The sequence below is a fragment of the Typopeltis vanoorti genome, chromosome 17 (genome assembly GCF_054136105.1).
Source record: "Typopeltis vanoorti isolate ZY-2024b chromosome 17, IOZ_Tvanoo_1.0, whole genome shotgun sequence".
Taxonomy (NCBI): domain Eukaryota; kingdom Metazoa; phylum Arthropoda; class Arachnida; order Uropygi; family Thelyphonidae; genus Typopeltis; species Typopeltis vanoorti.
In genome coordinates, this window is record NC_143565.1 from 96,343,429 (window position 1) to 96,359,059 (window position 15,631).

Here is a 15,631-nt window from a genome sequence, read left to right on the forward strand (position 1 = left end):
AGATAACCTCTGGTTCTCAGGTGACTTATCAGATGACTTAAGTCCAGTTGGAGTAGAAAGACAAGAAAAACAATGATGGTAACAATGTCCCATGTAGCAGTGAGTTTGAGTCGATCTGGTGTGACGTGGAGGTTAACAGAATGAAATATATGGTGGGGGTGTTGCTACAGACTTGGTGGCTCAGTTGCAGGGGATGAAGAAATATATTGCCAATTTAGTCTTATAGGTACCAAACAAATGATCATTATGAATGACTTTAATTTTCCAAACATTGATTGGGTAGAAGAGAAATCTTATGATAAGAAAGAAGAGGAATTTATTGAATTGTTGTGAGACAACTTTCTCAAGCAGCATGTGAAAAAAGGAAAACTTGAGGTGAAAGAATGTTGGATTTACTCATAGCATCAGAAGGGGTCTCTGTCAAGAATATGGCTCATTTATCACCAGTTGGTGATAGTGATCATGCTGTACTTTTTTTGGGAAGTATTATCTAATTGTATTGATGCTCCAATTAAAACAGGTTACATGCTGAAATATAAAGCTAGAAATTATGATCAACTTAGGAGAACACTATCTTTGGTCCCATGTTACTGAATGGGAAAAATGTCAGCAATGCATGGGAATCTTTGAAAAAGTATTTAAATGAGGTGGTATCTGAATGTATCCCTAGTATTCGAAGAATAAATAGGTTGGGAGTGAAATGGATATGCAATTGTATTAAGCAAGAGATCCACAAGAAGATGATGTGGAAAAAATATCATGAGAATAAGAGTGAGAGGAGTTATATATAAAGCTCAAGCCAGAAAAGTAATGACTATTGTGAGGAAAGCAAAATCAGAGTATGAAAAGAAATTGGCCATGCAAGCTAAAGGCAATCCGAAATTTTATCGTTATGCTGCAAGCTAAAGAAAGAATGAATGTGGAAAAATAACTTTATTGAATGCAAATGGTACTCGAGTATCGTAAGCTAATGAGATTGTTCAGTTAATGAGTGTTCACTTTGCTAAGATATATCAACCAGGTGTATGTAACATGGTGCACAGTGCTACTGCTACATTGGATGAAGAGTTAGAGGTTCATCAAAATGAGGTTGAACATCTGTTGCATAACCTGGATAAGAATTTGTCTATACGGACAGATGGAATATCAGCCCGTTTGCTAAAAGAATATTCAGCCGAATTGGCTACGCTTTTCACATGTTTGTATAACTTGAGTCTCAGCTCAGGAATGATACCACAGGAATGGAAGGAATGTATGATAGTTCCATTGCACAAGGGTGGTGAAAAAACTGATGTGTCTAACTACTGACCTATTAGTATCTCTGGTGTGATAGTGAAGATTTTAGAGAAGTTAGTAATAACTCACATACAGAAATGGATAGACAAGCATGCTATACTCTGCAAGGAACAGCATGGGTTTACTAAAGGAAAGTTATGTTTTAACAATTTGCTCATAGTTTATAACAATGTTATGGCTGAGTTGGATAAAGGGGAATGGATATACTATGATAATGTTAGATTTTTCTAAGGCATTTGATAGGATACCACTCAAAAGGCTGTTGCATAAACTGGAGAATATGGGATTGGAATATAAACTCTTGACTTAGATCAGGGAATAGTTGACAGACAGATATCAAAAAGTGGTATAAAGTGGGTGTGAATCTGCCAGATTTAAGGTTAGAACTATCTTCTTCCCCTATCTGCAGAGAGGCTTTCTATAGCCCATTAACACAAGAAGACTTTAGGCGGGCTAAAGGCTGGTCCCATTATCAAGGTACCTTAATTGAGTCAGCACATGCAGAACACAAGAGATGGGCATCTCTGCTGCACTGTTCTGTAGATAGTGCCAAAAAGGGATATATTTGGAGTTATAAGGTGGGTGATTACGGAAACTGTAGTCAACCAGCATCAACATATTGAGTAGATAAGCTGTGCAGAAAAGATACTGACAGTGCATGTAAATTCATAAGGCAGTATCTAACACAAACAATGTAAAGCTGCACCAAGGGTTGTTGAAATTTAATCATGGTAGGTTGAAAATGGTGAATAGTCATGGCAGCAGAGTAACTATTGCAAAGGATATAGCGGAATTATTGAATGAGCACTTTATCAGTGTATATCATACTGGTGTAAATGATGCTGTGCAAATACATAGAAAGGAGGCAAGTATTAGAAAAATTGGAAGCGAAAAAATCAGAGGTGTATCATGTGTTGACTGGGTTAGATGTTAATAAGGATGTGAAAAGGGCTAACATATCACCAAATATTTTAAGGAATGTGCACAACAGTTAGCTATGCCCTTGACCTGATTATTTAATTAAAGTCTTGTAATGGGTAAGATTCTTAAGGAGTGGGGGGAAAAAAAAGACAAAATAGTATTACTCCACAAGCATAATTTTAGGACAGAAGTTTCTGATTACAGACCAGGCTGTACAACTGAAGTTGTAGTCAAGTTATTGGAAAGATTGGTTAGGAATAAAATACAAGATTGGATTGATGGACACAGTATTCTTTATGATAGTCAGCCTGGATTTTATTATTATTACATAACACCTCCAAGGAGTCCAAAGACTAATCAAGGGAGGGCACCTACTCTACAACTCTCCGTCTCCACCACTCAAATCTTCCAACTACAGCAAACTACATCATCTACACCATCTATTGTCCACCACCACCATTAGTATTTTCACAGATAATCACAAATATCCATGCCCATAATGGGATTCGAATCCACAGCCTTTTGGCTGGAGAGCAGATATGCTAACCATTTGGCCAACCGGGCTGGCAAAAAAAAATTGTACCTGCCAGGGATTGAACCTGGGACTTTCCTATTTGGACAGGGTAGGTTTTATTTAGCAATTTACTTGCACTTTATGATAAGATAATGAGTGTGCTAGATAAGGGAGAATCACATACAGTTATATTCTTGGACTTTACGAAAGCATTTGATAGATTACCACATAATAAGTTGGTGTACAAGCTGCAGAGGATGAAAGTGGATAGTATATTGGTTAGTATATTAGATAGTTTGGTGATCGACTTTGTGAACAATACCAGCAAGTTATGTGTGATGGAGCAATATCTTAAAAAAAGAGGGTGGTAACTAGTGGCATGCCCCAGAATGTATTCTTGGGACTAAATGACATATCAAGTGGACTAACTGAGGATCTTCAGTTGCTTGCTGATGATGCAAAGTTGGGGAGAATTATAAGTAGCACTGCTGATATTAATTCCCTTCACGAAGATTTAAGTAGACTTTTGACTTGGACAAAGGAGTTGGGTTTTAGTTTTAATATTAAGAAGAACAACAGGTTACAATCATTAATAAGTGTAAGGTGTTGCATTTTGGAGTGAAGAAATATAAAGCAGTGTACTATATCAATGGCAATGAACTACAGGCAGTGGATGAAATTCGAGATCTGGGAGTACTGGCTGACAGTAAACTGGTTTAGAGGGCATAATGCAAGTGTTTCAAAGACTACATCATAGTGCTGCTATGATAAGAGGTGCACTAATATGTAGGGATAAGACGGTGGTCGTATAACTGTACAATGCACTGGTCAGATTACACTTGGACTAATGGGCTCAGATTTGGTGTGGAAACATTGAAAAGGGTCCAGAGACAAATGACTAAGACAATATCAGGGCTCTGGAATGTTGGCTATAAGGAGAGAGAGGTTGAAGGAATGTGTATTGTAGAGTTAGGTGGATAGGAGGAAAAGAGGAGATATGATAGCGACATTTAAGCTAGCGAGGAGATTTTATTGGATTAAGCTAGAGGGGATTATAAAAGCCTTTCTTTCATGCTTACATGGTGATCAGAATACATTATGAAAAATTATGGAGACAACTACCGTATTAGAGCAAAACTTTAGTTTAATATAAACCAAAATGAACACTCGACATTTTGACCTTCATATCAAGGTCATCATCTGGAACCTACACATATATACAAAGAAACAAGCTGCACTACAACAATCTACATGGTTTGCTAAAGTTACTGACCAACCGTTACAACAATTATTGGCCTGACCTCTGGTGAAAAAAAAAAAAACTTTACTACATCAAAGCTAGAGTCCTATTATTATCATCTATTAGGTTACAAAATTAAATTGGGCTGGAGAGCAACATGTTTATATATATATAAATATATATATGTTTAAGATACCAAGCAATTTTATACCCAAGGTAAAAATACTTTCTACAAATATATATATATATATATAAAAATAAAAATTAAAAAAATAAATAAAAAATAAAAATAAAAAACTAATGGTTGGTCAGTAACTTTAGCAAACCATGAAGATTGTAGTGCAGCTTGTTTCTTGGTATATATGTGTATGCTCCAGATGATGACCATGATATGAAGGTCAAAACATCGAGTGTTCATTTTGGTTTATATTAAACTAAAGTTTTGCTCTAACATAGTAGTTGTCTCCATAATTTTCCATCTCATCTCATCTTCCTTATACCCCTCTTTTACCTTGCAGTGTCAAGGGTCCATTGATCGGACCTCACTCCGTTTACAGGATAAGGTGGTCAGCCTTATGCCCTGGTGTATCCTATGGCCTGTAGTGTTGAGTTCTCAAGGCCAGTTTGCCTGCATTGCAGGATGAAAAACCCCAGAATAAACTGGGGAAAAAACCCTGCCGTCCACGCCCAAGACTGGCTAACTTGGCTATGGCTGAGGAAGATCCTACAGCTCCTCACGTCACCGATGGGAATCGAACCTAGGACACTCCTTCCCCAGGCATATGGTTGCGAAGCGCATAGCCACTAGGCTAACCAGTAATAACTTTAATGAATTAAAGGTACAATTATTTTGAATACATGAAACCTCATAAGTCTGGTCTAGCACAACATAGCATTGACACTAAACATAATATCCAGTGGGATAACGCTTGTCTTCTCCACAGATGCAAGTTTAAATATGAATGCCTTTTCAAAGAAAGTTGCGAAGCCTTTTCACATCGGCCGAATTTGAATCGAAATGACTGTCTCTCTTTTCAGTCATGTACTGAAGACTTTTCAGTACATGACTAGAGGGGAAGAACAAGGGGTCACCCCTAATCCCACAGTGTGCTGTTAGAAAGCATGTTAGGATTAGATTTTTCTGTATTGGAAGGTAGCGAATGGATGTAATAGATTGCAAGAGGTGATCATGAGTGCTTCACAGTGAATGAGTTCAAGAGGAGGTATGATATGTATTGTGTGAACAATAGTTCGATGTATTTCCCACAATGAGTCTGACTCCATGGAAATGCCCAATAAATAATAATAAGATACATTATTGTACCTGGATCTTCTTTTATTAAAGTTCCTACTGCAAGGTCAAGTGCAGCCAAAAGAAGAAGAATTAAAAGAAGGAACTGAAGGCGAATAACCCATTTCACACCAGCAAGATTAATTCCTAAAAATTATAAAAAGAAATTATTGGCAAATGAAATTATACAATATTTATAAAAAAATAACTGATGTAAATAATGCAACTTAAAAAATCTCAACTCTCTAAAGGTGCATTATTTAATACACATAAAATATTCAAAATATCCTAAAACCTTTAAAGAATAATTTAAACTTATTCACAGTACTGGCAATAAAAAGTCATATTCTGTTCAACAGCATTTTTAAATTTAATGAATGTTAAATAAATACAAGAGATGGCATGAATATGGAATCAATTAAGGACAGACTACCAGTGAGAGAGAGAGTGGCAACTGTCTGTCCTTAATACAGAGCAGAAAGGAAGTCGGTAAGAAGAAGAATCACTGTGATATTATCACCAGTAGCATGTTAATTAGACCTAGCATTAAAGAAATCTCTATGTACAGAGAATTTCTAAACTCACACATACAGTGTTCTAAAAATCTCAACTTTCTTGCAGGATGTTGAAGTCTAAATGTTTTGAATGTCACAAGCACTCCACACTATTTAGAAACTGGTGTGTGTGTGTGTGTGTGTGTGTGTGTGTGTGTGTGTGTGTGTGTGTGTGTGTGTGTGTGTGTGTGTGATGCAATGGATATTTACTCGGTTATGACATAATAAAAGATTTTTAATGACTAGAACCACACACAACTAGTTTCATCTTCTTAGAAGACCTCATAGGGTACATAACTTGAAAAATATACATTACAGGTTAACTTCCAAATGTACAGCTGATATTTGAAGGTATTCTGGATGCCATAGTGTTTTGGAGCAAGTTCATATGGACATGATCTCATGTACACCAAAGCTAGATAGCTGAAGAGCAACAACCAAATAGGTTATAGCTCAGGTTAGTATTAAGATGGACCAGACTGAGGACAATTTCTGTTGATTCCATAATTCTTCTCTTCAGTTCATCGTAGCATCAGAAAACATTTTTCTGATGCTATGATGAGCTGGAAGAAGTCTTCTAAGAAGACACGAAACTAGTTGTGCATTCAAATAATAAATATTTTTTCTATTTTGGCATCTCTTGGCTTCTAGTCATTAAATTTCTTTTATGTGTGTGTGTGTGTGTGTGTACCCACACACAGTCTACTTTCCTTTAGTGTTACACAGTGATCAGCATTCATTTTACAAAATTATGGACTCTACAACCGCGTTATAAATAATTATTTTAATTTCCTGATGTTTCGATCATTTTTCTGTAACAAAACTATCTATATGAAAGAATGTTTCTCTGATATTGTCTTAAATAGAATATAGCTTTGATGTAGTTAATTTATTTTATTTCATTTATTTATTGCAATTTTATTTTATTTTCACTAGAGGTCAGGCCAGTAGATAACCATTGATTAAATTATTGTCTCTTCAGCATACTGTGTGAAATGTAATTTAGCTTGTCTCTCTCTCTGTGTGTGTGTGTGTGTGTGTGTGTGTGTGTGTGTGTGTGTGTGTGTGTGTGTGTACTCCAGATGATGACTATAATATGATGGTCAAAACGTCGAGAAATTAAAATAATTATTTATAACATGATTGTAGAGTCCAAAATTTGTGTAAAATGAACACAAACAGTCTTTATATATATATATATTCAGGGACCAGGAAGAATAGGGAAGTATTGCTAATGATCACAGAACAATTAAATCCAACCAAAGTAGAAATCTGTAGTGGTGGTAGTATAAGTAATAATACAGACAATGGTTTGAGACTGTTAAATATCAGATAGAGATTAATTAACAGCATAAAATAGACAATCGGACACTGCTACACACCAATCAACTAAAAAGGTGAACTGGATAGACATGTCTTGTGGATACAAGAAGGACTATCATTATGGGTGATTTCAACTATGGGATAGAGACTGCAGGGAGGAAAGAGGGAAAGAAAATTTATATGATTACTGAGAGATAACTACTTGACGCAGAATATAATGAAAGGGCTCTCAGTGCAAGAACACTGATTCTAGTAATAATCTGAGAATCTATCTATAAATGAGATGACTACCATGCAGTTAAGTTGAGAAGTGATAATGCAAGTTAAAGATTTATCATAAGACTAATAAACTGTGAAAATAGCCTGAGGCAGGTGCAATGACATGAGAGACTGAAAATGAGCAATCAACAGTGCATGAGCAGTAGTTGGTGAGGGGGGGAGCTAAGGAAACAATGTGTAACTGTAAAATGAGTTAAATGGATAAATAAAAGCAAGGGCTACATAAAAGGAGAATGTTGTGGATCTGACATCAAGAGAGCTGATGAGAATGATGATGAGGAAAGCAAAATAAGATTATAAAAAGAAATGAACCAAGTAAAAGGAAAGCTAAAAGAATTTCATCACCATATAGCAAGACACATCATACAACATGATATAACATGATACATCAGAAAGAATAGCCACAGTGATCATAGACGGTAGGAAAGTGTTAGATGCACTAGAAATAGCTGAATTGTTAAGTGCTCACTTTAGTAAGGTATACATTCCAGGTAAACCTATTAGATTGCTGGGATGCTGAAGTGAATGAATAAAGGTAGATGAGTAAGAGATATTAAAACTATTACAACAACTTTATTCAAATACAGCTGCCAGACTGGATGGGATAATGGGATATTGAAGTCATGTAAGAAAGGAAAGAAAAAAATCTTTTTATTTATTCCAAAATACACAGAATCTTACTGCAGTATGGTTACAAAATTCTTATTGTCCAGATTATTATTATTACATGACACTTCTCTGAAGTCTGAAAACTCACAGCAATAACCACTCTACACTATACTATACAATCATTTTTAATTGAGTTGAAATGAACTGATTATTAATGTCAACAGATGGAATGATACATTACAATATAAGATATGTCTGGTTAATATTAAGAAAACTGCAATAGGGGTGATGCAAATAAGAAAAATTCAATTTAGGACATTTAAAACAGATAAAATTTGAATCAGTATAGGATGATTAAAATAGACAAAATTTACAATACATGATAAGACAATTTTTACAATGTGAAATTTATAAGTTTTGTAACAAGTGCTCATCTGATAGCAAAGAGAGACATTGTAAATGAGAAAAATGAAAAATTGGTAAAAAAGTTTCGAAAATGTGAATGAGTGATATAATAAACTTTTTATTATTATTATTATTAAACAAGACCTCATGGAGTCAAAGACTCATCTAGGAGGTCCTTTTATCTCACACACATCTCATCATACCGGGTCTTAAACACATTCAAACTCCTTGCAGACACCACACTCTCAGGCAAGGCATTCCAATCATTCACAACTCTGCACGAAAAAAACCTGCCTCTCACTCCCCTACTCACACCCTCTTTATACAGTTTCCAGGCATGACCTCTGGTTCTCCCCTGATCTCCCACTATTCTCTGTAGAACTTCTCCACCATTGATCCTATAACAACCCCTTACCAACTTGTAGGTCTCTATCATATCTCCCCTCTTCCTTCTCTCCACTAGACTCTGCAAATTACATCTTTTCAATCTTTCCTCATACTCGACATTCCAGAGGTCAGAAACTACCTTAGTCAGTCGCCTTTGGACCCTTTCCAACATCTCTTCATCCTTCTGAAAACCAGGTGACCAAATCTGGGCACAATAGTCCATGTGTGGCCTAATCAAAGCCTTATACAATGGAACAAGAATCTCCCTACTTCTACACGTCAGTGTCCTCCTCATCATTCCCAGAAGTCTTTGTGTTGTCTTCACAATTTTGGCGATGTGTCCCCTAAATTTTAGATCCTTATCCACTATCACTCCCAGATCTCTTATTTCCTCTACTTCCAACAATATATTCTCACCAAGCATAAATTCTGCATCCCATCTTTGTTTTCCAAATTTTAAAACCTTACATTTTGCAACATTGAACTCACATCCCCATTTGCTTGCCCAATCACTCAATTTATTCAAGTCTTCTTGAATAAATTGTCCCAACTTTGCATCATCTGCAAACAACTGAATATCTCCATCCAAATCTTTGCCAATATCATTAATATACAAGTTAAATAGTAATGGCCCTAAAACAGATCCCTGAGGCACTCCACTAGTGACTTTCCTTTTCCTGGATATTGCACCCCCATACACAACTTGTTGATACCTATCAGATAGCCAGTCTCCAATCCAATGCACTAATCTAATATCCAACCCCATCTGCTCTAGTTTGACTGTCAACTTATCATGAGGTACTCTATCAAAAGCTTTTGCAAAATCCAAATATATTACTGTGTATCCTTCTCCTCTGTCCAAGGAAGCAGTCACTTTATTGTAATAAGTAAGTAGATTACTAAAACACGACCTCCCTTTAGCAAATCCATGCTGTCCATCAAAGATTATACCATTGTTGTCAACCCAACTCTGGATCCTAGTTCTCACAAGCTTCTCCAACAACTTAACCACAACACCTGACACACAGATAGGCCTATAGTTTGATGCTTGAGTTCGATCACCTCCTTTATGAAGTGGTACAATCTTGCCCTCCTTCCACTCTTTAGGGACTTGACCAAGTGCAAGACTCGTATTAAAAAAATATGTCAAGGCAGGTGTCAACTCTCTGGCACATTCCTTCAGAATACGTGGTGATATATTATCAAGTCCCACAGCCTTATTTACATCTAGTTTACTCAACTCCCCAAACACCTCTTCCTCACTTACAGTCAGTCTCTCCTCCCCATCATCAACTGCTCTTAATCTCTCCATGAAGTCACATTCACAAGATTGAAAGATTTTTATGAACTGCTCATTAAGTATCTCCACCACACATTCTGCAACAGCTGTCTTTATACCATTTCCTCCAATCAATATCATCCTTCCATAATCATTCTTTCTTTTGCTGGCTACATATCGAAAGAACTCCCTAGGATTCTTTTTAGCTTCATTAGCTAACTGCTGTTCATACCTCTCTTTAGCTACTCTCACCAACCAAGTCACTCTCCTCGCCTGGTCTTTGTAGAACTCATGAAATTGGTTACTTCCACTTCTCTTATGCTGCCTCCACAATGCCCTTTTTCTCTGTATTGCATGCTTAATCTCTTTATTCATCCATCTCACACCTAACTTATTTAACCTTCTCACCCGTGGTATACATTTAGACATTGCATCCACTAAATATTTTTTGAAAATCCCCCAAGCTGCATTGATCTCTTTTCCAGCTAACTCCTCATTCCATGCTATACCTGCAAGCTGTCTCCTGAGCTCTTCATAATCACCCCCCTTGTAGTTCCACATATACCCTTTTTTCACAGGGGTCCTTGCACTGCTGGTAACCACCCAAGTAATCACCTCATGGTCACTTTCACCAATTGGTGGATGATTTGATACCTCATTGATAATTACATCCTCCGATGAGATGACCAAATCCACGACCCTTAATCCTCTTATGCCCTCTGTTACATACTGTCTGAGGTAGTTATCCCTCAAAAACTCAAGAAACTCATTTTCTTTACTTCCAGTTGCTATCTCTTCATTCCAGTCTATATTGCCATAATTAAAATCACCCATAATGATCACCTTTTTCTTATTTGCTTGGCTTATTTGACTATATATTTCACTATCACCACCATCCACATTACCAGGTCTATAACAACATCCCACCAAGTATTTGATTCTATTCACCTCTATCTCACACCATACTGCCTCAAAACCACTGGCCCCATTTCCCTCTTGCATCTCTACCTTGTATGGACATAACTCTTTCTCTATCATCAATAGCACTCCCCCTCCCTTTTTACCCCTTCTATCCTCACAAAACACATCATACCTTTCCATCTCTATTCCTGTCAGGATGTCATCCTCATCTAACCATGTCTCACTTATTCCGACAATCTCTGGGTGCACAGACGCAATTAGTGCAACCATTTCATCCGCCTTGTTTCTTATACTTCTAGCATTGGTATACAAACACAACAACTCATTTCTGGATCTACAGCTAGTTCCACTGATACCACTCACTCGATGTGATCTCTCCATGCTGGACTGGGGCCATTTCCCTTTCTGCTTCTTCATTTTAGAACCCTTTGCAATTCCATCTGTTTCCTTTTGATCCCTGATCATCCCATTACTTTCCTGCCTACACATTCTCTCACCTCCTCTTGGAGCATCCACCTTTCTCACGCTGTGTATCCCTGTCCACCCTGAGCCTCGCCGTTTCCCTGCTCCTCTTGCACACCCATTCTCTCATTTTCTATACTCATACCACTCACTTCCACATTCATTTCCACTCCTTCAATCTCTCCTGTCTTACTCTCCTGCTCTTCCACATCACTCCCCTCTCGATCTGATTCATTCTCTCTATTCACTTCTCTACCTTCCAGCAGCAGTCTCTCCAAGCGACTCACACCATAACCACTCAAATGCAGTCCATCACTCCCATACAGCTCACTTCGTCCCTCAAACTCATTCCACACATTAACAAACTCTACTCCCATCTCCTCACACATTTCAGCCAGAATATCATTCATAATCCTTTACAGTAACATGTAATCCTGAAAATATACATATTAGTAGGCACAGGTTTCTGTGGTTTAGCAGTTCAAAAGAAAGATTTCGGTATTGCGACCACATGTTTATTAACATAAATAAAGATAAACAAACCCACCAAGTTTCATATGTCGTTTGGCTTACATCTTCAGGAGTTAAAGGTAACAAAGTTTAAACACAAGAAATGAGATATTACTCAAAATAGTCCATTAGATGTTGTTATGGCAGTCTAATTGTTCATCAAATTAAAAAATCCGAATGCAGAATCTACACATATGTTAATGCATGCTATGTTTGAACAATGCTGGATGTTGTCACATTCTGTTGTTCACATTCACTCTATCCGAGGTCTGACTTAGGTATATTATTTATGTATGCTGACCAAACTTGGTGTACAATTAAGCCCAGTTTTTTATTGCATTGAGTTGGGATTCTAAGCATATTTGCAGCTTCCTTAAATTTCCTTGTGAAACAGTTTTTTTCAATATAAGACATGTTCATTTTATGCCAAAGTACATTATGGCCAGTAGAAGTTGTGTGGGATGCTAGGCCTGATTTGTGTTCTCTCCTTTTTTGCACATCTTTTTGATGTTTGTTCATACGAATTTCCCCTGCTCTTCCCGTGTGGCTTACGTAACAGATGCCATAGGAACAGTAAAGTTTATACACACCTGGTTTTTTTAAAGGGTGATGTGGAGGTTTTGGGGGATGTAGAAATCTTGATATTTTTTCTAGCGGTAGAAAAGCTACTTTAATAGTATGCTTGTATAGTAATTTGGCCAATTTGTCTGCAACATTCTTGATGTATGGAAGCATAGCAAGCAGGCAAACCGGCCCCGTGAACACACACGGATCTACAGCCATAAATACCTAACCCCCCCCCATGAGGGGCTCAACTCGCCCCAATAGGGACAGGGGAGAAAAAGGGAGGAAACTCCATACAAATAAATAAATAAAAATTTATTATTATTATGGGAATAGATAGTATATTGGTTAGATAGATCAGAGATTGGCACTTGGAATGACACCAGAAGGTTGTGTATGATGGAGCAGTGTCTCAAAAAAAGGAGGGTAACCAGTGGAGTGCCCCAGGGTTCTGTTCCTGGGACCCTACTGTTTAAGTTGTTTGTAAACGATATATCATATAGACTGATTGGGGATCTTCAGTTATTTGCTGATGATGCTGTGTATTGTGGAATTATAAATAGCACTGCTGATGTTAATTCCCTTCAGGAAGATTTGAATAGACTTTTTACTTGAACAAAAGAGTGGGGTTGTACTTTTAATATCAATAAGTGCAAGGTGTTGCATTTTGGAATGCAGAAATATAAGGCTGTGTACTATATCGATGGTGCCATACTGCAGGAAGTGGATGAGATTAGAGATTTGGGAGTGATGGTTGACAGTAGGCTGAAGCTTAGAGGGCATACTGCTAGTGTCACAAAGGCTACACAATACAGCGCTGATATGATAAGAAGCACTCTAACATGTAAGGATAAGGAAGTGGTTGTGCCACTGTATAAGCACTGGTCAGACCACACTTGGATTATTGTACTCAGATCTGGTCACCTGGTTTTCAATGTGATGGGGAGACATTGGAGAGGGTTCAGAAATGAGTGACTAAGACAATATCGGTACTTTGGAATGTTGGCTATGGAGAAAGGTTGAAGAAATGTGGACTGCAGAGTTTGGTGGATAGGAGGAAGAGAGGTGATATGATAGAGACATTTAAGTTAGTGAGAGAATTTTATCAGATTAATCCAGAGGGGGATTATAAAATGATTAGCTGGTGAGAGAGAAAGAACCAGATATCATTCCTGGAAATTGTGTAAAAGTGTGGTGAGGAGGGGTGTGAGGAGCAAATTTTTTACATGGAGAATTGTCAGTGAATGGAACGCATTACCAGAATGTGTTGTTAATTCAAGGAGTGTTAAGGATTTTAAGATTCTATATGATAAATATGTTGTCAGTTGAATGAACCTCCCACAATGAGTCTGCCGACTTCATGGAGGGTGTAATAATAATAATAATAATACATATAATTATTTTTCTAAATGAAGAATGAGGCTTAAAAAGAGTGAATTTCACTAAATTTTAAACTGATTTTATGATTCCATGTATCTTCATTATACACATGCACAAAATGGAAAAATGAGTATGATTTATCATGACTAGTGTTAGGCTGGCATCCTTTACCCTATGCATAAAAGATGTCATCATATAAATTGTATGGATGCATGAATGAATGACTTTCCTGGTTAGGAAAGGCAGAACTAGTAAAGCCTTAACAGGCTCCTATAATACAACAAAGATAGTTATGTCTCTAAAAGGAATAAAAAGATTAATGTAGGATTCTTCTTCATCTCTGTAAAATCCAAGCAACATGATAACATATTTCTTGTATATTTCAGTTAATCTCAGCAATAATAGCTAAGGGCTAATATACTTCAGCAGTTAGCTAATGAGGCCAAAAGAAATACTAGGGAGCTTTTTTTAATATGTAGCCAGTAGAAAGAGGAATGATAACAGAAGGATGATACTAATAGGAGAGAGAATGATAGAATAATAACCACTGAGGATAAAGAGTAGAGATGTTAAATGGACAATTCATAAAACTGTTTCATCCACATGAAAGTAACATCATATAGAACTTGCCATATACCATCATATACCTCCTGCTCACTCATCATCAGTGGCTTCTCTTTCTCCTCACTCCCCTGCTGCAAGAGAAACCACTGATGGTGAGTAAGGAGGAGGTATATGAGAAACTGAGTAAACTTATGTCGATAAAGTTGTAGGACTTGATGGTATAATCATCACGTGCCTTGAGGGAGTGTTCCAGGGAGTTAACAACAGCTTTAACTTACCTATTGAGTCTTAGATTTGCCTAAGTTCCAAAGGAGTGGAAAGAAGATATTGTTTTGTGTCATAAAGTGGGTAATAAGACTAAGGCTTCAAATTACAGGTTTTGTCTGAGTTGTGGTAAAGGTGTTAGAGAGGCTAGTGAGGACCAGGATTCAGAATTGGGTTGATGACAACAGCATGGCTTTGCTCTTGTTTTAACAATTTACTTACTTACTATAGCAAGGTGATAGATGCATTGGACTTAGGAAGCTTACACAGTTTGGATTTTGCTAAGGCCTTTGATAGATTGCTACATGACAAGCTGGTGATTAAATTGGAACAGATGGGATTGGATAGCAGATTAATGCACTGGACTGGATATTGACTGTCTGACAGGTATCAGCAAGTTGTGTATGAGGAAGTGATGTCCTGGAGGAGAAAAGTCACCAGTGATGTGCCCCAGGGGTCTTTTTTTTGGGTCCACTGTTGCTTAATTTGTATGTACACAATATGGGGAAGGGCTTGAATGTGATATGCATGCTGCTTGGAAAAAAGTCAACAGACAACCCCAAGGGCAAGGTGCATTGTGCCATATAACGAGCCACGTGTTTGTAGCCAGAATAAATTGGAGGAATATAATGCTTCCAAGTCAGTGCAGCTGTATCCAGATGAAATGGATATGAGATGGGAACTGATGAAGTTTGAAAGAGGTGTTGTGATAGGATGCCATGTTGCAAGACTATCTGTTCAGCAGATTGTTAACAAATTGGGCCATTCCTGATCAAAAATCAGTTGAAAACCATACGGAGATGAATGCGCAGGGAGGAAGTCAACTGCAAATGCTACCTAGCATTGACAACCCACCACACTAACGGAA

The 15,631-nt window shown here is 37.3% G+C and overlaps 1 protein-coding gene across 3 annotated transcripts in view; it reads right to left on the reverse strand.

Annotated features, from left to right (window-relative positions):
• LOC150097663 (solute carrier family 12 member 8) overlaps positions 1 to 15,631 on the reverse strand; it is a 280,215-nt gene that overhangs the window by 172,082 nt on the left and 92,502 nt on the right. For all 3 annotated transcript variants that reach the window (XM_090407151.1, XM_090407150.1, XM_090407152.1), the window contains exon 7: positions 5,296 to 5,409. In XM_090407151.1, the coding sequence (XP_090263277.1) occupies positions 5,296 to 5,409 (114 nt within the window). The remainder of the gene's footprint in view (positions 1 to 5,295; positions 5,410 to 15,631) is intronic.